At 37.8% G+C, this 20,611-nt stretch overlaps 1 protein-coding gene across 4 annotated transcripts in view; it reads left to right on the plus strand.

Moving 5' to 3' along the window:
• LOC112561147 (helicase domino-like) overlaps window positions 1-20,611 on the plus strand; it is a 64,023-nt gene that overhangs the window by 25,471 nt on the left and 17,941 nt on the right. For all 4 annotated transcript variants that reach the window (XM_025233436.1, XM_025233438.1, XM_025233437.1 and 1 more), the window contains exons 15-36: window positions 321-454; window positions 690-782; window positions 1,184-1,361; window positions 2,922-3,058; window positions 3,182-3,292; window positions 3,499-3,750; window positions 6,410-6,546; window positions 6,765-6,951; window positions 7,193-7,396; window positions 7,639-7,735; window positions 8,750-8,889; window positions 11,937-12,126; window positions 12,270-12,383; window positions 13,301-13,441; window positions 15,036-15,284; window positions 15,671-15,753; window positions 16,304-16,620; window positions 18,427-18,629; window positions 18,870-19,039; window positions 19,389-19,585; window positions 19,712-19,826; window positions 20,179-20,370. In XM_025233436.1, coding sequence (XP_025089221.1) covers window positions 321-454; window positions 690-782; window positions 1,184-1,361; window positions 2,922-3,058; window positions 3,182-3,292; window positions 3,499-3,750; window positions 6,410-6,546; window positions 6,765-6,951; window positions 7,193-7,396; window positions 7,639-7,735; window positions 8,750-8,889; window positions 11,937-12,126; window positions 12,270-12,383; window positions 13,301-13,441; window positions 15,036-15,284; window positions 15,671-15,753; window positions 16,304-16,620; window positions 18,427-18,629; window positions 18,870-19,039; window positions 19,389-19,585; window positions 19,712-19,826; window positions 20,179-20,370 — 3,641 coding nt within the window. The remainder of the gene's footprint in view (window positions 1-320; window positions 455-689; window positions 783-1,183; window positions 1,362-2,921; window positions 3,059-3,181; window positions 3,293-3,498; window positions 3,751-6,409; window positions 6,547-6,764; window positions 6,952-7,192; window positions 7,397-7,638; window positions 7,736-8,749; window positions 8,890-11,936; window positions 12,127-12,269; window positions 12,384-13,300; window positions 13,442-15,035; window positions 15,285-15,670; window positions 15,754-16,303; window positions 16,621-18,426; window positions 18,630-18,869; window positions 19,040-19,388; window positions 19,586-19,711; window positions 19,827-20,178; window positions 20,371-20,611) is intronic.

Genomic DNA, 20,611 nt, shown 5'->3' on the forward strand with positions numbered 1-20,611 from the left:
ATTCTCGGGGGAGATGAAGGGGTCGTGCAGTCATTCGAAAGCTTAAAAGGTCTTTATGCTCCTATTAATTTCTTAAGGAAGCCTTATGAAATGCCTGCCTACTTAATACTAATACATTGATGTTTTTAGTTTGACGAAATATCATGAGTTAACATCTTGTGTTATTTCATGTTTTCATTTTTTAAGATGTGATGCTATCAAAAAATACAATTTTATCTATCGTTTAACATTTAATTTCTGTTAGTGGTAAGTTTTATTTGCTAAGTCTATACTTTGCATGGCATTTAGTTTGTAACAAATGTGGTGTATTGGGAAAACAGACATTGAAATAGAGACAGAGTCATCAGAGGAAGAGGCTGCTGGTGATCAGGAGGAAATTCAACTTGAAGGACCTGGGTTGGAAGCTCTGATGAAACCTTCAGGAGATCAGGGTGAAACCACAGCTGACATCAAAGTTTGTATTAGCTTCTGTGAGATCCTGTTAGAATGGTTTGTGTATAAATAACCCTATTTTAATATTCCTGGTTATCCCGTCTTGCCTCATAAGCATAAACCTGGTTATCCCGTCTTGCCTCATAAGCATAAATGCGGTCAGTTGCAGATGTATAGTAGATGCTATTTATCGTTTACACTCGTCACAGTTCTCCTTTGTCTGTTTATTTTCATACTGGAACTAAATGATTGCACAGGTTTGTGAAAAAGAAGGCAGGGATGAAATCACGGATATCGCTGCTCAGGCACTCAGTTTGCAGCCCAAGGGCTACACGCTTGAAACAACAGAAGTAAGTCTTGCTTCTACCCCACCTCACCACCCCCCCATTTCTCTCAGTTGTATGCTGTACACCTGGCACATTTACTTTTTACAAATATCTTTTCAGGCTAAATTGTGATAGCCAATAGGACTCTCTGTAGCTGCTATTGGATCAAATTAAATGTATGAACTTTTTTTTTTTTTTTTTAAGGAGTGAAGTTAACATGCATAACTTATTTGAAAGTCATCTTTTAATTTTACTTTCTATGAGATTTCTTTAAAAGATTTACTTGTTGCATGTTTGCTGTTGCTGTCTCTTCTAGAGCACTGGTTTATGAATAGTAGGAAAACTGGAACTGGCGTATTTTTGCAGATTATAAGTAGCATATTTATGCAGAGAAAAAAGCTGGTAATTTGGACTGTTTGAAACAGGTAAAGACTAAAGTACCTCCAATTCTCAAGCACAGTTTGCGAGAGTATCAACATGTAGGCTTGGATTGGCTGGCCACCATGCATGATAAAAGGCTGAACGGAATCCTGGCTGATGAGATGGGTCTGGGCAAAACCATTCAGACTATTGCCCTTCTGGCTCATCTGGCATGTGAAAAAGGTCAGCAATCTTGAGTGGTCAGTTGAATCATGAGTTTGATACAAAAGCAAAAGCTATGTTGATTTTTAAAATGTATTTTACATATTGTAGTTATTTTCATCATGCATATTAGATAATTTTTTTAAAAAACAAAAATACATAGCTTTGATGCTAACCATAACCCCCATTTTTTACACTTACCCTCTCCAGTTTTTTCTTTCATAAGTTTTATGCCAATACCAAAAATGGTTCTTTTTTGTCTTTATTATGCATGTAATGATTTTATAGCCTGACATTGTATATCATTGAAATTGGTGTTCTCTCCTCTAACTCTCTAAAGTAAAAGGTCTAAGCTGTAGTCTCAAAGCTGTTTTCAAGTTTTCTTTCTTTGGTAGTTTCTGGTAAAAAAAACTGAAACGATGTGATCTGATTGGTTCATACCTCCTAGTGATAGCATTTTATTGTGACCTCAAGAGAAAGATATTTTCAGAAGTTGCAAGATGAACTGCAGCGACTGCATAGCAAAATACTACTTACTGAAATGATATCATGATGGGATTTTGAAAATAACAACTATTCCTGGCAATTAGGAAAAAATATTTGATTGTGAAATCTTTTATCTGTTTGAATATTTATGATTTTTAAAGGTTCAGATCATGAAAGGCAGGGTTGCAACAGACTAATTTCTATTTAGTCCACAAATTCTTTTGTTTTAATCTCCACCCCAAAATACATGCAGAATATACCTGTTTTATGACAGATATTTGTAGAGTTTTTCTTAACCTATTTTTCTGGAAAAACAAATTATAAAAGCTTTTTCGTAGTTTGTTTTCCCGAGCCATTCCCTTTTACATGGAAATTGGGAGTTCATAGTAGCATCAGTGTGAGGTATAGAGTGGAAGTTTCAGTAAATACAGTTATGCGGACTAAAAATTTCAAGCTTTAGTTAATATTCTGATTATGAACATTACAAGGAATAAGCACGTTTGCAAAGTGAAACCACATTTAAGTTACTGTAATCATGATGCCAAGTCTGAAGCCAGGAAACAAAGCTAAAAGGGAGGATAAAAAGCTTATGGTTCTCAATATGAGAATGAAGATGCTGACAATACTAGATTTGACATAAGTTACTGCTAAGATGCATGGTGCATTTTATTATCAGAATGTGCAGTTTCATTAAGAGATATATAAACTTAAGGACGATGAAAGGATATCCTGATATGAATATTATATGGCTGATATTGATACAGTAAGCCTTCCTTATTAAAACCTTCCATATTACAACCTCTTAAATAAGCATGGCCATTGTAAATTCATAATGTGGGTATAAACATCAGGAGACTGTATGTATTTTTATAATCTGCAGTGTTGTTAGGTAAACCAGCAAATGGGTAGGCTAAAGAAGTCTTGGTTAAAGCTAATTGATCAAATGACCAAGGCCACACATAAAGATTTATTTTCAGATAAGACGAATGATGGTTAACACACTGGACATCCCTCTTTGTGTATTTATTTTTCTCTTCTTGTTGATCAATAAAGAAACAACTTTAAGATTGATGTTTGAACTGATGTTTTGGGCAGCTATCTGGGGCCCACATCTCATTGTGGTACCAACAAGTGTGATGCTTAACTGGGAAATGGAGCTTAAGAAATGGTGCCCAGCCTTCAAGATACTTACTTATTATGGTACCCTGAAAGAACGCAAGCTTAAACGACAGGTACAAGTTTTATCGTTTTAATAAAATAAGGTTAGGCTCCACACCTCTGCGCTAGAGCTAGCCATTGATGGGATTATTTTATATTTTGTATCTTGTAATTGATTTTTTTTTTTACACATACAGGGGTGGACTAAAACTAATGCATTTCATGTTTGCATCACCTCCTACAAACTTGTGGTCCAAGATCATCAGGCCTTTCGACGCAAGAAGTGGAAATACCTTATTCTTGATGAGGTGAGTAGGACCAGGTGCAGTTGTGGGTATTCATTCATGCTTAAGATTTCATGTTGCATTGTGTTTATTGCAGCTAAATATTAGATTTTCAGAGTACAGGTTTTTTATGTGACCAAGAGTACTTTGTTCCAGCATATTTTTGTATGTTGCTAGAATTTGGAGAATATTAATAGATTAACCCTTGGTAAATAATTTTCTTTTTGCAGGCACAGAATATAAAAAATTTCAAATCCCAGCGATGGCAAATGCTCCTTAACTTCCAGAGCCAACGTCGCCTTCTGCTAACGGGAACACCACTTCAAAATAGCTTGATGGAGTTGTGGTCTTTGATGCACTTTCTGATGCCTAATGTGTTCCAGTCTCACAGAGACTTTAAGGAATGGTTTTCTAACCCTCTCACTGGCATGATTGAAGGCAGCCAGGAATATAACGAAAGCCTTATCAAGCGTCTTCACAAGGTGGGTTAAAAATAAAAAGTAATTTATTTTTTGTAGTATAACCATGAACTAAATGTTAGTAAAAAAAAGTTTCCATTTGCTAGTAAAATGCTTTTTTTAAAGAGAGCTTTAATTTAAACACTGTGTGGAACAAGAGTGCAGTTTCATTAAAAAAATATACTACTAATAAGTAATATTAATAAGAGTAACATTGAGGCAGTAAGTTCTTTGTTGATAAAAGATCTATATTCATTGATTGTGGAGTGTGGTGTAAATGAGGTTAGCACTGTTGCATGATTTTTTTGCTATGTTGTGCATCAGACTGAACCTCAAAAACTAATGTTGGACTTGATCCCCTGATGACTCTTTTTTGGGTTATAAGGCTACATTTGTCCGAGACATTTGCATACCAGTTGTGTTAAAAGACTTATCTTTTCCAGTTCTTGATGAGCACTGCTATTAAGATTGTGAGAGAGTTATGTATGGGTAAAGTATTCACAGTTGTATATTTTTGTAACAACAAATCCAGCAAAAACAAGAACGCAAAAATGTGCCTGCTGTTCATTAGAAAAATGATGTGCACCATTGAATCAGCATGTCCTGTAACAGACAAAAAACTGCTGGTCCAACTTTTGTTGTTATTGGGTTTGCCATATGATGCGTGGGAGCAGATATTTGTGGTTAATTTTAGACAATATATTCAAATTAGTAATTGTTAAAAGGAAATATTGCAGTTGTCATTCATTTGTCCTTGCTCATGTTGGTGGGAGCACATAGATAAATGAGACAGCACCTGCCACTCCACTCTTGCCTATTTTAGGCCGTGGTAAGCAGGTCTAGGATGACCAAATCCAGTCTTTTGACATTTGTAGGCCAGTTCTTCCTCTGGTCACCATGGCGTCAACTACCCTGCCAAGTGCCTTGAATGATAGTTTTCAACAAGGTGTCATGCTAGGTCACTTGGCAAAAGAAGACAAGCTTGACTGTTGCAAGTAGAGGTTCTATGATTGTGGAAACCGTACTTCGTACAAAGTTGTTGGTTCTACGTTCTCTTTAAGACAGGGGTCTCAAACACGCGGCCCGCGGGCCGAATGCGGCCCGCGAAACATTTTTGTGCGGCCCTCGGCCACGTCCGCGGTGTATATGTATGTTGTGCTTGGTGATTAACTCCCGCAGTGAAAATTACCCCCGTTATTAGTGACAGAGACAACGTCAACTTATTTTAATAAACTAAACTGCCTGTGCATGTAATAAACTACACTAAATGTAATTAATAATTATAAAAACTTTATTTTAGCATTTAACTGCAGTGACAGTAGTGTTCGTAAAATTTAATGAAAAAACATTTTGTTTTCGTGGTGCGGCCCGCTGACTGGCTGTTACTTTCCACTGCGGCCCACATGCTAATATGAGTTTGAGACCCCTGCTTTAAGAGATCCGGATCAGCCTCCTCAGGAACTTGCTCTCAAATGCCTTGATTCTGTTGTAGCAAGAAGCGTCCAGTGTTGCATCTATAGAGCAGGATTGGTACTACTAGGAATTTGCATGGCTTTTACTTGGTAGTGAACCTGATGTTATGACTGCCATATCCTATCTATCTTAGCCATCACCACGGTTGTTGTAATCCTGATGCAGATATCTGTCATGGAACTGCTGTCTTTGGAGAGTGTGTGGCTTCCAAGTGCTTGAAGCTGCTTACTTCAAGCTTTATGTACACTGTTATGTGAATTTCTGGTTTTCTGATGCCAGTGATCACAGCTTTTGCTCGTTAATGCTGGTCTCCATTCCCTGTGCATTCGAACTTTCAGCGTGCTGGTAGGATCTTTTTTATTACCTGCTAACGGGTCTGTGTTTTCTGCAAAGCATATGTTGCAAATCAGCCTTTCAACAATGGAAATGGAAGTGAGATGGTTTTGGAGGGTTTCACACGTTCTTCAAGAAGATATTAAAAAGCAACTATGATAGGGGGCACCCTTAAGGTATGCAACCTGTTAAGTGCAAAACTAAGCTCTGATTTGGTTATCCAGCAGTGCTGCTCTTTTTGAGTTATATACAGTGGTTTGATGACTTGAATGAGGCCTTCATGTTAAATGCCTTTTTTTAAAAGTCTGTCGCAATATTACAACACAAATTCATAGTTAATTGAGTGATCTTGAATTAAGGCCACATGGAGATAGAAATAGAGGGAGAGAAGGTAGCATCAGAGCAGCATTGCATGTTGAGCAAGCTCTTTGATGATAAATCATCTGTGTTGGCCTAGTGGCATTGTGAAGTAAATAAGCTAAGCTTAGATATTTTTCTGCTGAGAAGAATTTACTGGACCATTAAGCCTTTCTTTCGTTTGGTTTATTACATAATATTTGTGGTTTATAGTTCACATCTGAATCACAAAGCATATTTAATACAATACTGTGTTTTTTGCCACACTTACCAATTTTGCTATAACTTTTCTTTGATAGTAATTTGCATCACGTTTATAAAATGTGATGCATAAACCATATAACACAAGGTGTATAAATTGTTAGACTTCCCAGTCATTAAGCGTGGAAAGTTGGACCAAAATCCCACTTCTTAGCTATGATTGACGTGACTTAGATTGGGATATCTGTAACTATGTTAGTTGTAAATAGCACAAAAGTCTCTACAGAACAGAAATGTTAAAATCAGAAAGTGTTTTCAGGTGTTGCGCCCATTTCTCTTGCGTCGCTTGAAGAATGAGGTAGAGAAGCAGATGCCGAAGAAGTATGAACACGTAATCATGTGTCCGTTGTCAAAGCGACAGCGCTTTCTCTATGATGACTTTATGTCACAAACAAAGTAAGCTACATTTTTTGTTTTTGAATCCCACATCTTTCACATATTAAAAATTTAATCATGATAAGAAAAGATTTTCTCCTGGAAAATATTTGCTACAATTATCTCATAATGAAACATTTGAGATGAAGAGAATAATCAACTTGTAATTAATACCTTTTACTGCGCTTATAAAGATTATTTGTGTTTTTCACATCATTACCTGGTGAAATGATTTACAGGACTAGAGAAACTCTTGCTGCTGGCCATTACATGAGTGTCATCAACATCTTGATGCAGCTGCGCAAAGTTTGCAACCATCCCAACCTTTTTGATCCCCGGCCAATCATATCCCCTTTTCAAATGGAAGGCATAATCTTCCACACTTCCTCTCTTGCTGCTCGTGCTTTGGAGTTTGATCCTTTCAAGGTGAAACAATGAAAGATCTTTACGCTGCAACATATTTATGCCTTGTTTTTGTATCCAATAGATTATAGTTATCTTCTGGCAAGGCTTCTGCTGTTTCTTTTGCATTTGCTTTACTTGTAAGACAAGAATAGCCAGATTTTTTAAAAAAGGCAGTGGAAAGTGAGTGGTTATTTTGTCAGTACATCAAACTCCTGATGGTGGCTGTTGAAAAAATAATTACATCTTAAATTTGTTTTTGCAGCATGTGAATATGAGGGTTATGTTCCCCTGCCTGGCAGAAATGGAGCGAGACCTGCCTGCTTTTGTTTCACATCGTGTGAAACAGCTCTGTGTGCCAGGAAATCTGATAGAAGAGATTGATTCCCAACCTGACCCACCACCCAGACCTCGTTGTGGCCAGTTGAAATCCACTGTCTTCCAGTCCATCTCCTCGGCAGCTTTGCAGGTCAGCACTACATGTTAGTCATCTATTTAAAAAGAATTGGCCATATTTATTTATTACTTTAGCTCATTATTCAAGAGATTCCTCGCTGTTATGTAATGAGCGCAGCCCTATTCTCCTCAGAGGAGCAACAAGGAATGAACTAAACTAATGTAAGAAGCATTAGACTCCTTAATATGCAAGTTTTTATTAGACTTGCGATTTGAATAAACTTGATAATGATTTATTTTATTTTCTATTTAAAGACCTCAGGGCGTGCATCACCTATCTCATCTCTACATCACCTTCAGCCTGGGTTGTCCATGGAGACAGGCAAAACATCACTGCTGACACAAAATGCTAGTAAGTTCTTCGCTAAAACTGGCACAGTAGGATTTATTGCTATAGTCAAGATTTTATTTTCCATATGAGACAACAAAATCTCGTACATTTTGCATTCTGTTAAGTGTCTTACCGAGTATTGGCCAGTCCTGATAATTTTATTCGACATGTGTTTAGCCTGTGAATGATTAAAAAACTCAACTATTAGGGACTACATTTATGCTTCAGACCCTGTCCTTGTTCTCTAATGAACAGAGGCAACATAGAATTGTGATGAACGAAAAGAGGTTTTTGAGAAATTAAAGGAAAAAAAATGGTTTACCTGTTCAGAAACTGCTAGGAACAAAGTATATAGACTGATGTGAGTTTGGAAAGAAGTTATTTACTTGTGACTTATGCTGATGGTTGAGCAAAGCATTTTTTGACATAGCATGATACAAAAAGAAAATAAGTAAAAGCTGTTAAGGCCGCAAGTATAGGGAGGCACTACTGTGCTATTGAATGCACACAAACTGTATGTTAATCACCTAGAACAGTGGTTCTCAAAGTATTTCGGACCGCGGACCACTTTACTTAAGTAAAAAATATGGCGGACCACCAGGGCCTAAAAATCACTCTTTACTATGAATTTCAAATTTATTTTGCCGCATTTGTTTCATTACAATTCAAAACTAAATGTTCTTTTGTGACAGTAGTATAGTAATAAGTTGACATAAAACCACCTACCTCGTTCTTTGTAATTAAAATGTTAATGTGAGGAATGCATTACTTTAAGCATCACTTTGCTGACTGTCAGCCGCGGACCACCTGACTTACGGGCCACACTTTGAGAACCACTGACCTAGAAGACAGTAATACCAGTACACTTAAAATGTGGTGTCCTATCAGAACCTTTTCTTTCACTTCTGACAGTACTGCAGTGCTATATTGTGCTGCAAGATTTTAAAATGTTGGATACTGTTACACAGTAATTGCCTTTTACTGTTAAGCAATTTTTTTCCTGCTACCTGCAAGAAAGTGTTCTTGCTTTTGAAGGCACCACACGCATCAAGCCTGACACAAGCAAGACTACAGTTAGCAGCTGTGTTTCTGTGCTAAGTGCAAGTCCATCTGTGAATGCTGCAGTTGTTTCCCCAGCTTGCGTGCTCCCTACAACCTCTGTGCCACTGTCTCAGGTGAGCGTTTTGCCATTTTCAAAATGTTTTGCATATGGTAGGTGCAAAACAGATAGTCTTATAGAAAATGCACTAGGATTGTCTGTAATCATGTTTTCATATAGTTTCCAAAGAAGTATTATGCTACAGGCTTGAAAGATTTTTTCCCTGTGGCTCTCACACCTGTTGGAGAGAGTTGCAGGCAGCTTGATAATCTCTGCCTTGGCTGATTACTGGATCCTCTGCAGTTCTCCTACAAGCCATGTAGTGGGATGTCTGATGCCACTTTCACTCTTTTTCACTCTTTTAGATGCAACACACTGGACACCTCTGCCACTTATTTTCGGGTCCTGTTCGTGGATTTTTCAAGCGCGTTTAGCACGGTCCAGCCACACATTCTTAAGTGCCTACTATATCTGGATGTAAACAGATAAGATCATTTCTGAAGGATCAACCACAGATGGTGGGTCTCAGAGTTCCACCGACAGGTACTGTAGGGTCTGGCTCCTCTGAAAGGGTCTATTTCTCAATGAATGGAATGATTCTGTCAGATGAGCAGATCCTCAAGATAGTTACCCCGTATGAGATGTGAGGTTTCCCCCATCCTATTCTTTGTACGGACAAATGAGATCACCATTAACAATGCTATTCTTTGGCATGTAAAGTACACAGATGGCATGGGCCGTGTGGCCTGCCTCAAAGATAAGCAGTACCTGGCCTGCACGGGGGAACTGGAGGACTGGTTTGACCGCAGCTTTCTGGAACAGAACGTTGAAAAAAAATCAGAGAAGATGGCCTTAGGGAGAGCACATGATGAAAGAGATGGCACTATCCCTCTCTCCTCACAAGTTTAAATAAAAGGATAGCAAGTGCAGAGGGCTGGCTGATAGTTTTAAGTACCTTGGTACAGTGATAGACGGAAAGCTCACCTTTAGTGATCACGTGCACCAAGTTTACAAAAAGGCCCAGCAAAGACTACACCATTTGAGGAAACTCTGCAGCTTCATTGTCAGCACTGGAAACTGTTACAAGAGTACAGTGATACCTCGGTTCTCGAACATAATTCGTTCCGGGAGGACGGTCGAGAACCAAATTGTTCGAGAACCGAAGCAATGAAACCCATAGGAAATAATGGAAACTGGATTAATTCGTTCCAAGCCCCAGAAAATGCCTATTTACTGGCCTAATTTGTATATAATATGTAGAAAAACATGAGTCTCAACAAAAAATAAGAAATAAACGTGTATTTATTAAAACAAAAAAATAAATACAATGTACTGTACAGTACAGTAAATTGTGTTTCATTTACTGTACCTGTACCAAACTTTATGGCAGGAGGGAATGAATGTGGAGGGAGGAGGGAAGGGGAATGGTTATTGTTTTGAAGGGGAGTCCTCTTCAATAAAAACAGAGGGTAACTGCTTTTCGGGTGTTTCTGTTCTCTGTATCTTTTGCTGAGGAGAATCAGAATCTTGCTCTGCAGTTACTTGTCTGATTTCTTCACGGAAGAATTTGTCAATAATTGTTTGCTGTTTTTTTCTCCTCTGCACTCACACTGATGACGCAAGCAAGGCGCGCTGGGCCGAATGAACGCCATTCGGCTCAACTCGGCTCATCTCGGACGTTCGGATGTTCGAGTTCCAAATATTTGTTCGGATTCCAAGACAAAATTTTCTCGAATTTCCTGGTCGAATACCGATTTGGTCGAAAGTCAAGGCGTTCGAGAACCGAGGTATCACTGTATTCTCATGTTTAACATCACCGCCTGGTATGGTTACCTCCTCATAGGGCAGTCCGGTGGCTTGACAGTTTATGCCTGTCACCAATACAGTGAAGGAGGCTGTCCTGGGTTCAGCTATCGTCTTGGGCACATTGTTCTTTCTCTGCAAGTGGCATCTGTTTACAGGGCTGGCTACCTTGCCATGATATAGCCTTCGTTGCTGGCTCCGCTTAAAATACCAATCCCCCCACCTCCTCACAAACAAGGCAAGGCTGCCCAGTCATCAACCAGGCATATAAAATTATTGGTACATCACAGCTGCCACTTTCTGACCATGCAGTCAGAAAGATGGCATATAATATCACTTCATTCCGAACAGACCCTCTCTATCCCAGCTTTCAGCTGTTGCCATCGAGCATGGTATTAAGTGCCACATGAGCTAAAACTGTCTACCAGAGGTCCTTCATGACATCAGCCACTATCATCCTAAAACTATTCTCAAGATGTTCGTTTGTATGTGTGAGAGGGTGTGTGTGTATTGAATGTCATGTACATGCCTGCACGTTACATTTGTATGTATGTATAGAGAGGTTAGCGCTGTTAGCGCCTGTCACCAATACAGTGAAGGTTGGCTGCCCTGAGTTCATTTCTCGTCTCGGGCATGCTGTTCTTTCTCTGCACGTGGCATCTGTTTGCAGGGCTGGCTGCCCTCCGCCAAGGACGGTCCCAAGCCCGGCTGATAAAGGAGGAGGGTTGGGCGTGGGGCCAGCACCCCCACCTCGTAAAAACAATCCTTGCTACCAAAGCATCGAAAACAGTTAAGACTGTCGTCGATGGCCTATGCCCCAGGAGGGGTGAAGGGCCTAAAAAAAAAAAATAGAGAGATGCTTAAGTTTGTAGGTGTGTAGTGATTGTGAGCAAACATTTCTGTCTTCGACTGCCTTGTACTGACAAAGTTTGATTTAATTCTTACCATCTAACAGACTTGGGGACACATCTTTGTTTGAAATTGTTGCTTTAGTGGTCTAAAGCAATTTACTTTACAAATAAGTTATCTAAAAACATGATTACTTCCCTTTCTAAATTCAAATTTTTCATAATTTGAATAAGGTATTCAGTTATTAATTCATTTGTTTATGAGTTGGTAAAGGATGCTTAGTGAGTGAATACATCAGATGCTTTGATGAAAACTTCAGCTACTAATTATGTGCATTACAACTTTTTGAGATGTATACATAATGTCATTTTATACATGATGAAGCTGCAAAACTGTGCTTTATGAAAATATGGGGAGTAAATTATTCCTGGTGTTGCTTGGAGAACAATTCTTTAAAATATTGTTTTGTAGGTGCGAACTTCTGGAGGGCAGACTTTGCTGCTAAACAGCCAAGCAAGAGGTACTGCCATAATTCTTTCTTCTGTGGGCCAGACTTCAGCCACTCTTACTGCTGTTACTACTGCTGCCGCAGCAAGTCCAAATGTGTCTTCTTCCCTGCATCCCACCTTTCAAGCGAAGGTGGTACCACAACAGCTTCATGGTGAGTTTATTTGTGAAATGAAGAAGAAACTAAGCTGATAATTTTTCTTGACCAGAAAATAGATATTAAGGGATGCTTTTGTGTGTAACTTTTGTCAAGTTGCATTTTAGCCCTTTGTAATCAAAAAGTCTTTTATCGGCCAGGTGCTGCTCCTTCTGCAACCCCTCCAGCTGTTTTAACTTCTCAGCCAATCACAGTGCAGATTCAACAGACAGAGCAGGGCACACGGCTCATGATCCCAACAGGACAGCTTCCAGGTTTTCCAGATTCTTTTTTTTTTTTTTTTTGAATATGCCTTACTTTTCTGCATAATGGACACAGAAGTGTTACAATTCACAATATGATTTGATTACTACAGAAAAGGTTATTCACTCCTTTGGGTCACATCACATTCCTGCAATTGACTACTTGACCAGTAGTGTTTAATAAAGACAACCCTTGGTGACACAGCATTAATTATGCATTTACCTGGTGAGACTTTTAAGAATTAAGGTTTTTGAAAGATGGTAACCAAACGGGTTTAGAACTAAAAGCAGGAAGTATACGAAAAAGGTTGAAATAAAAAAATGTACACAATAGATACAAATATACATAAGGTGCCAAACAAACATGTTTAATAAGATTAAACATTTGATTTTTTAAATTTTCTTGTTATTTTCAGTTGCTAAAATACAAATCCATGTTAAATTGAATAATAGTCAAACTTTACAAACATGGCACTCAATCACTGCCTTCTTAGATATGCTAAACACCTGATTGGTTAACTTTTATTTAGCTATCTCAGGAAAGTAATCCATAGAACAATTCCTAAATGTACCAACAGTTTTGTTCCTTACATATTTACACGTGACATGTTTTTTGACATGATCCTGCTAACAGGTAAAAAAAAAAACACCAGCCGCGGCTGAGCAGCACAGATAGGAAGAGTATCAAAGGAAGGTGTAAAACATCCACATTCTAAAATTATGATGTTATTGACATGTCAGTTAAATAGGTAGAGCTGTGTGTTTTTAGATTCTTTTCTGTTTTTACTGTCACAAAAAGAAGAGTAGAAATGACAAAGATTTGAGTTGCTCAGTAGTCATGTGCTTATTGTGGTGGATGTAAACTAAGCGTTGTTTGTTGGCTACTGGTGTTAGGATGTCAGTTTTTAACAAGAGTTTCTCTTATGCAGCTGGCCTGATACAACTGGTGCAAACATCTCAAGGCCAGCAATTTATTGCTGCTGCTACTTCTGCCAGTGCCACCTCACTGCCAATATCCTCTCTGCTTCCGCTGCAGACCACTTCAGTCACCACAACAGCATCATGCACAGGTAGTGATTCTTTATCATGTCTCCTTCTTTTGGATTGTTGGTGCTCAAGTTTGGGACTGGAGATTTATACTAAAGTTCTGTTGGTTTTAAGTATGTGTCAGTCTTAAGTGTCTAATAACGCTTACTTCAACCTTAACACACAGACAAAAGATTTACAAGTAAAGCCAAAGAGAATTCTATATGCATTTTTTTAATTAGAAAAATTTGTTGTTAAAACTTTTTCCCTTATCTTTTAAAAGCCATTATTTTTAGATGATTATTACTCATCTGTAAACTCATGATTGCACAAACAGTATGGATTTTACCATAAAGATATAAACATAGAATGTAAACATAAATTTATATAAATAATTTTTTTTTAAATTGAGTGATCAGAAAACCATTAGGCTAAATTGTGCTTTAGTATTTATGTGCATGCTTGCAGCTGAAACTAAAATTGCTAGACACTCAAGTACAGTCATGTACCTGTCAGGTGAAACCTGTGACTAGAGGACCTGTTCCATGTTGGGAAACTTTGGTCCACATAGATTTGTTTTAACACATAATCTGATCAGTGAGCATCTAAACACAGACATGGACAGAGACTTTAGGGGCAAAATTTATCCCTTTACCTTTTACGAGTGGACAGTTTTTGCTTTATTATCACGGCAATGTTGCCCATTTTCAAACAGTGTGATACCACTGGTTTCTGGTGGTTGGTGTATCCAAGCGGTAAACGTCTTTTATTTCTCTTACATGTGAATTTGTTGCATTTGTCTTTGCGCTGAATTTCGGTTTTCAAAACAAAGTAGAAAATGTATTTAATGGATAAAAGAAGTCTTGAGAGTCTTCTGCTGGAAATTAGAAGATATATGAAGTTGCTTAAAAGCTAAAAATATTTTGGCTGTTAACCACTGATAAATCAATGCTTCAGACGTACTCAGAATGTTTACATTTCATCATAAAGATGGAAAGTGAATTTGCTGCCAGCTTCAAGAACTCAAAGAAAGTAAAATTCTTTTTTTGACTCTCCTATTGTAGCAGCATCCAATTCTGTTCACAAGTTTAAAAGACAGGTTCATGATAATATAATTGTTCCGACCTCATGTCCACCCACTGACCCCATATTCCCCCAAAAAAACTAAAATCCTATATTATGCTGTGTTTATTTAAACCAAAGACAAGTTTTGTTTTTTATGTTTTTTCCTTTCTTTTTTTTAACTCAGGCTACTAACTTAATTTAGTTTTTAGCTGAGAAAAGGGTGCATGACAGTGGTAAAGTTCCGTGATAGTTCATATACTAATTTGGCTGTATCACTTGTACCATACCAAGTGCACAGTTTTTTAACATAAAGCAAGGATTCTGCTAAGGCTAAATTCTTTGGGGTCCCAGGGACCCCTTCAGATTTTTAAGGGGTTCCTGTTCTTTGCCCAAATTTGAAGGGGACCCCATTGACGAAAATTAAAGGGGTCCTCCGAACTTTTAATGCGTACTGTACGCAATTTTTTGCGTAAGCAGAAGCCCTGCTTTGCTGTAGCACCAGTCTGAAAGTATTATAAGTTCATAAGAGTACTTAAGGGTTTTTAAGGCAAGTATTATTTGCTCTGTCAATAGTGAATGGTCCAACAGTTCCAACCACAGTAGCTGCCACATCGTCGGTTGTTCTAATGACAACAACAAGTGGACAGATTAAAACAGTTCCTGCCCAATCCTCATGCATACCCTCAGCTGTAGTCTCATCATCTCCCCTAAGTAAGCCAGTGATGCGAGTATCTCCAATGGTAGCTGCATCATCGTCTGTTGTCATAAGCACAACCTCAAGTGTTACTGGATCTCTTGTATCAAGTTCTGTTAGCTCCATGGGTGAGTGTTTATAATCATGTGTCAGCTTTCTTGTGAGAAAAATTTGTTTGTAAACTGCCCCCAAAGATGATCTAAGGACTTTTTCACTAAGCACTGTTTCACTTACATTGCATGTAAACTTGATTGTTTATTTGAATGATGATGTAATAATCATCAGAATATTAATAAAATTTTGGAATTTTGTTTGCGTAAGTGTATTTGCTGAAACTTTCTTCCAGACATTGGCACAACTGTGAAGTCTCCATTTCCATGTATATGGAACAAATTGATTTAGAAAACCAGTGTTCGTCAAAAAGCTTTTGTAATTCATTCTGCCACAGAAACAGGTTCAGAAAACTAAGTTTTTATGGTATGTTGATTATTTAGTTAAGAAACTTTTTGTTTAGCTGGTTTAGGTAATCAGTTGTCAAGCAGGACACATGCTTCCAGCAGTGCACCAGCCCTGGTCAAACGATCACCTCTGTATTTGGTATGTTTGTGTGTGTTCATTGGTTCATTATATTGGGGGTAGTCAGCTGTGCTTTTTAGTGAAATGTCTGATTATAATACATGCTTCATAGAAGTGAAAAAATTGTTAACCTTGTAATGAATATTTACAAATACCCTATGTTAAAAGTTAAGAGTGAGTATATAAGTACCAGATGTTTTTTGGTTTTTTTTCCAAATGCCTCTAGGTATGCAACTAAGATATCACTGTTTTTGGGGTGATTTATTGCTATGACCATGAAGTTCTTAAAATCTCTGATGCTTTCAGTCATGTTGGAAGTTAACATCAGGGTCAATCCAAGTGTTTTTTCCAGAAATAATAATAATAAAATCATATTCTAGATTTATTGTCAAAGGGATGGATTTATTCATTAGTTGTTATAAAAGAAAAAAGGAGTGAATGGCTGTTTCATTTGCATAGATTTTGAAGGTGTATTTTGATGGGAGATCAAGATTTCATTTCTTGCAAAGTTACAAAAGTTACAGCACTGCTGTGACCATATTAATGGAAGGCATTGTGGTTTTCTTCTTAGGAGTGCATTCATGAGAGACGCCAACAACGTCGTGCTGAAAAACTTCGCCGTCTTGCCAAAATAAACACCCAACATTGTTCTGTGATGCCGGTATATGGACCAGATGTCCAGCAAGCCTTGAGATTAACTACTGACCTTGGCAGGCAGCAGTACCGGCCTGGACACTGGGTATATCAGGGAAATGCCAGCTGCCAGTGTGCTGCTGCAGATCATAACCGCCACCTGCCTCAGTACTATTGGCACGAGACAACACATTTAGCTGACATGATCCACACACCTGTCCAGTATCTGGATGAGCTGAAGGAAATGTTGGACAGGTGAGTAGTGTGCATTGACTTTGGCAAGCTTAGAATTTAGATTATCGTAGGATAGTGAGAGCTTTAAATGGTCACTCTCTCAAATGGATGTTTATTTATAAACACATGTTCCAACCTGTTTGCACCTGATTTCAGTTCATTCTGTGTTCCATTGCAGTTCATGTTTTATGTAAATAAAGTAGTGAAATATCCTTAAGATATGATACATTCCATTAATTTTTACTTTCCAAGTGAGGCAGGCACTAACTAGTCAAAACAGCCTGTGAAGCAGCACATTTATTCTTTGCAAAATACCAAAGCATTAGCTGTTGAAGCCAACTACAATTTCTGGTAAAAAAACACTTCAGTCACAGTTTTAAATAAAAATCAGGTTTCATTTTTTTGAGTAAAAGGTCACTTCTTGAACATGAGAACTTAAGTGATGTTTATTCATTTGACTAAAAGACATGCATAGATTTGAGAAACTGAGCCACACTGTTACAAATACTACTTTCTCCAGCATGTGAGTGTAATTTTCTTCTGCTCACCTAGTGGCAAGTGAGAATACTAATGTTTGAAGGCTTATATCTTGAAAACTAAGCCTAATTATGTACTCATATTTTAGGAATTTCTTTTTTGTGTTAATGAACTCGATTATGAAGGAAAAAAATGTTGCCCTCATGTTGTCCTTTAAAGTCAATCGATCTCTTTTGTTAAGAACAAAACCTGGCTGTACAAAAGAGATAATACAATAGTATACCAAGATGTAAATGGCTATGTAAAGAAATGATATGCAGTTTTATTGGTAATCAAAACCATATATTTTTATGTGAATTTTTCAGGTGTTAACTAGTTTTCAAATTCAGAATAATTTAAACTTTAAAGGATAAAAATTACCAACCTCAAAGAGAACAGGGAAAATAAAGTATCTGCATTTCTATATTTTTCATACACAGTTTGTTTTACATATATTCTACATATTTCTCCATCATGTGTTTTGCAATAATGTATATTATACAGTTCTAAATCCTCAAGGGCTGTGAGCTTCTTGGGTTTTTTATTTATTTATTTTTTTTGTGGACAAAATGACTACACACACGCACACTTTTTCACCGCCCTTCAGTGAATAAAGGCGGTGTGTAAGCAAGCTCTCCACCTTTGCCTTTAACCTCAGCCTCATTACAATAGCAATTTACTTTCTATAAAACTGTGTAGATGGATAGTGCCTGGTGCATAACTGCCATTAAAATGCTGCCATAGAAGTTTTAAAAAAATGATATGATATATAGTATAAAGGACATCAAAATTCATTAGTTTGATGACGGCTGTTTGTTCTTACATGCAGGGTGCAAGAAATTTAGAAAAGACATACAATACAGTACATACTAGCATACATCAATTTATGCATGTCATAAATGTACTCAAAAATTAGTTCAGCTGTTTGATTACACTACTAAGTTGTCAGCCTTTTATGAAGATCTAGCAAATGAGCAGTCCTTACTCAGACCATGTAATTGTGGGCTGAAATATGTTTCTAGAACATTCATTTCATCCCAGTCCTGTTCATCCCAACCAAAAAGATGCAAGCTTTGATTCCTATCCACTAGAGTGGTTGGCACCTCCTGTGACCTTCTGTATATGTGTACTCATCAGGAAGCAGTAAAGAAGGTCTTTATATGCATGTCCCACACCTCAGGTCAAGCCCTTTCTTTTCCACTAGATTGTGAAAGTTCACCATTTTAGTTTTTATTTGTTGCATTGCATGGTCTAAAAGGTAAGATTAGTGTACAAAACGTTTAAGGTTAATTCTGCATACATTTTTTGCAGGTTTGTTTTTGTAACCCCGTCTGTGATATCACCTGGTCCCTCAATGAGGGTATCACACCCCAGCCCATCACAACATGTCCACGATGAAGAATTGGCCTGCAGAGTGAAAGAGGAGTTGAACCCAGTTCTTTCACAACTTAATTCCATCCAAATGCACATGACAATACAGTTTCCTGAGTTGCGCTTGATCCAGTATGACTGCGGTGTGTATTTTAAATGTTTTGTTATTGAATGGATCCTTGGTGGGTTGGTTCAAAAGAGTCATTGTTGGGAGGTTTCTGAATAAATTACGATGGTCAGATAAATAATTTTTATCCTGTTCATTTTCACAAACAGTGGAAATCTTTTGAATAGCTCACTAAAGAACAAAAAAAGTTTGTATAAATGCCCTGAACTGCATAGTGTTTAACAGCGTTGAGTATATGTGTAGTTTTGTATTTCAGGCAAGCTTCAGACCCTGGATGTGTTACTAAGGCAGTTAAAGCGAGGAAATCATCGTGTTCTAATCTTCACTCAGATGACAAAAATGTTAGATGTCCTTGAGGCCTTCCTTAATCACCATGGACACCGCTACCTCCGGCTTGATGGCACAACGCGGGTAGAACAAAGACAGGTAAAGATGGATTTTGTTGTGACCACTGCCTGCAGTGGTGTTACTAATAGCTTGATTTTGTTGTGGTGACCATTGATTGCCAAAGAACCTGCAGTGGTATTTAATGAGTTGATTTTATTTAGTGGCATACTGCAAGAGTTGGTGAATGAAAATTTCTTGTAGGCTGGTTATTAACTGTTGGTCCTTTCCTTCAAGGATATGTCACGTTTTTAATAACAGCCTTGTTTACAGATTATGTAAAACACTTTACTTTTGGCATCACATGCTTGGGCTTTTCCCCTAGAATGAAAAAAATTCGTTCTAATCATTTTTTAAATAGGATTATTACAACAAATTTTGGTTCATGCAGGCTCTTATGGACCGCTTCAATGCTGACCAACGCATCTTCTGTTTCATCCTGTCCACACGCTCGGGTGGCATTGGTGTAAATTTGACGGGTGCCGACACGGTCATTTTCTATGACAGTGACTGGAATCCTACCATGGATGCTCAAGCTCAGGACCGCTGCCATCGGATTGGTCAGACCAGAGATGTCCATATATATAGGTGAGGCAGACTGCATGCTACTTAACTTTTGTTGCGTGTACATTAAATAACTGCATCTATGTGTGTGTGCGAGCGCGCTTATGCATAAATGTAAGTTCTAAAATTATTCATATATACATTGGACAGGCTGATAAGTCAGATGACTGTGGAGGAGAACATTCTGAAAAAGGCAAATCAGAAACGCCTTCTTGGTGACCTAGCCATTGAAGGTGGTAACTTCACCACTGCCTTCTTTAAAGAAGTGAGTCTTTGATAACAGACCATTTGTCCTGCTACTTTTAAATACTTATTTGCAGCAGCAGTTGATAGATTTTGATAACTGTTTGTGTTTGGTTCATTGAGTTAGATTTTTAAAAAGTATTTTTTACAGTTAAGTTGTTTGTTTTTCTTCAAATTTTATTTCGTGAGTTGTTGGGAAAAGCTAGGAGGTTGCTTAAAATATAGGTATATATTTGAGCATGCAGGTCATACTGAAGCTTGATAAACAATTGTTCTGTAGTTCTCACATAGAGCTGACTATTTAAAAACAGACGGGAATCAAAATGACCTGTGCATTAAAAGGAACGGAGGTTAAACAGTGCCATCTGTTACAGCAAACCATTAAGGACCTGTTTGCCCAGCCATCAGGCCTCCAGTTACTGGCAGAGAAGAAGCAAGTACTTGAAGAACTAGAGCCAATCGCAGATAGGGAAAAGGCCACCGAGGAAGGAGAACAAGAGCAAGAAACAGGAGTTAAGAAAGGACTTGCCAAACAAGATCCTAATCTCTTGAATATGTTTGAGCAGGTCAGTTTTTTGGTGGAACTCTTTTATTTGTATGGTGATGACACAGCACAGGCTGGATAATCCAAGTTGGAAATCATTTACATGTACATGTTTGTGGAAGACTTATTGTCAGCTGAGAAATTAGATGCTTGCTTTTTTTGTAACTAAATGTCTTGGCGATTTTCAAAATGCTAATAAGTTACAGCATTCTTTATGAAAAGGACAGAAGAATCAAGAATCTAGGATTTGTTTAGTTCATGTT

This window comes from Pomacea canaliculata, linkage group LG4, assembly GCF_003073045.1.
Source record: "Pomacea canaliculata isolate SZHN2017 linkage group LG4, ASM307304v1, whole genome shotgun sequence".
NCBI lineage: Eukaryota > Metazoa > Mollusca > Gastropoda > Architaenioglossa > Ampullariidae > Pomacea > Pomacea canaliculata.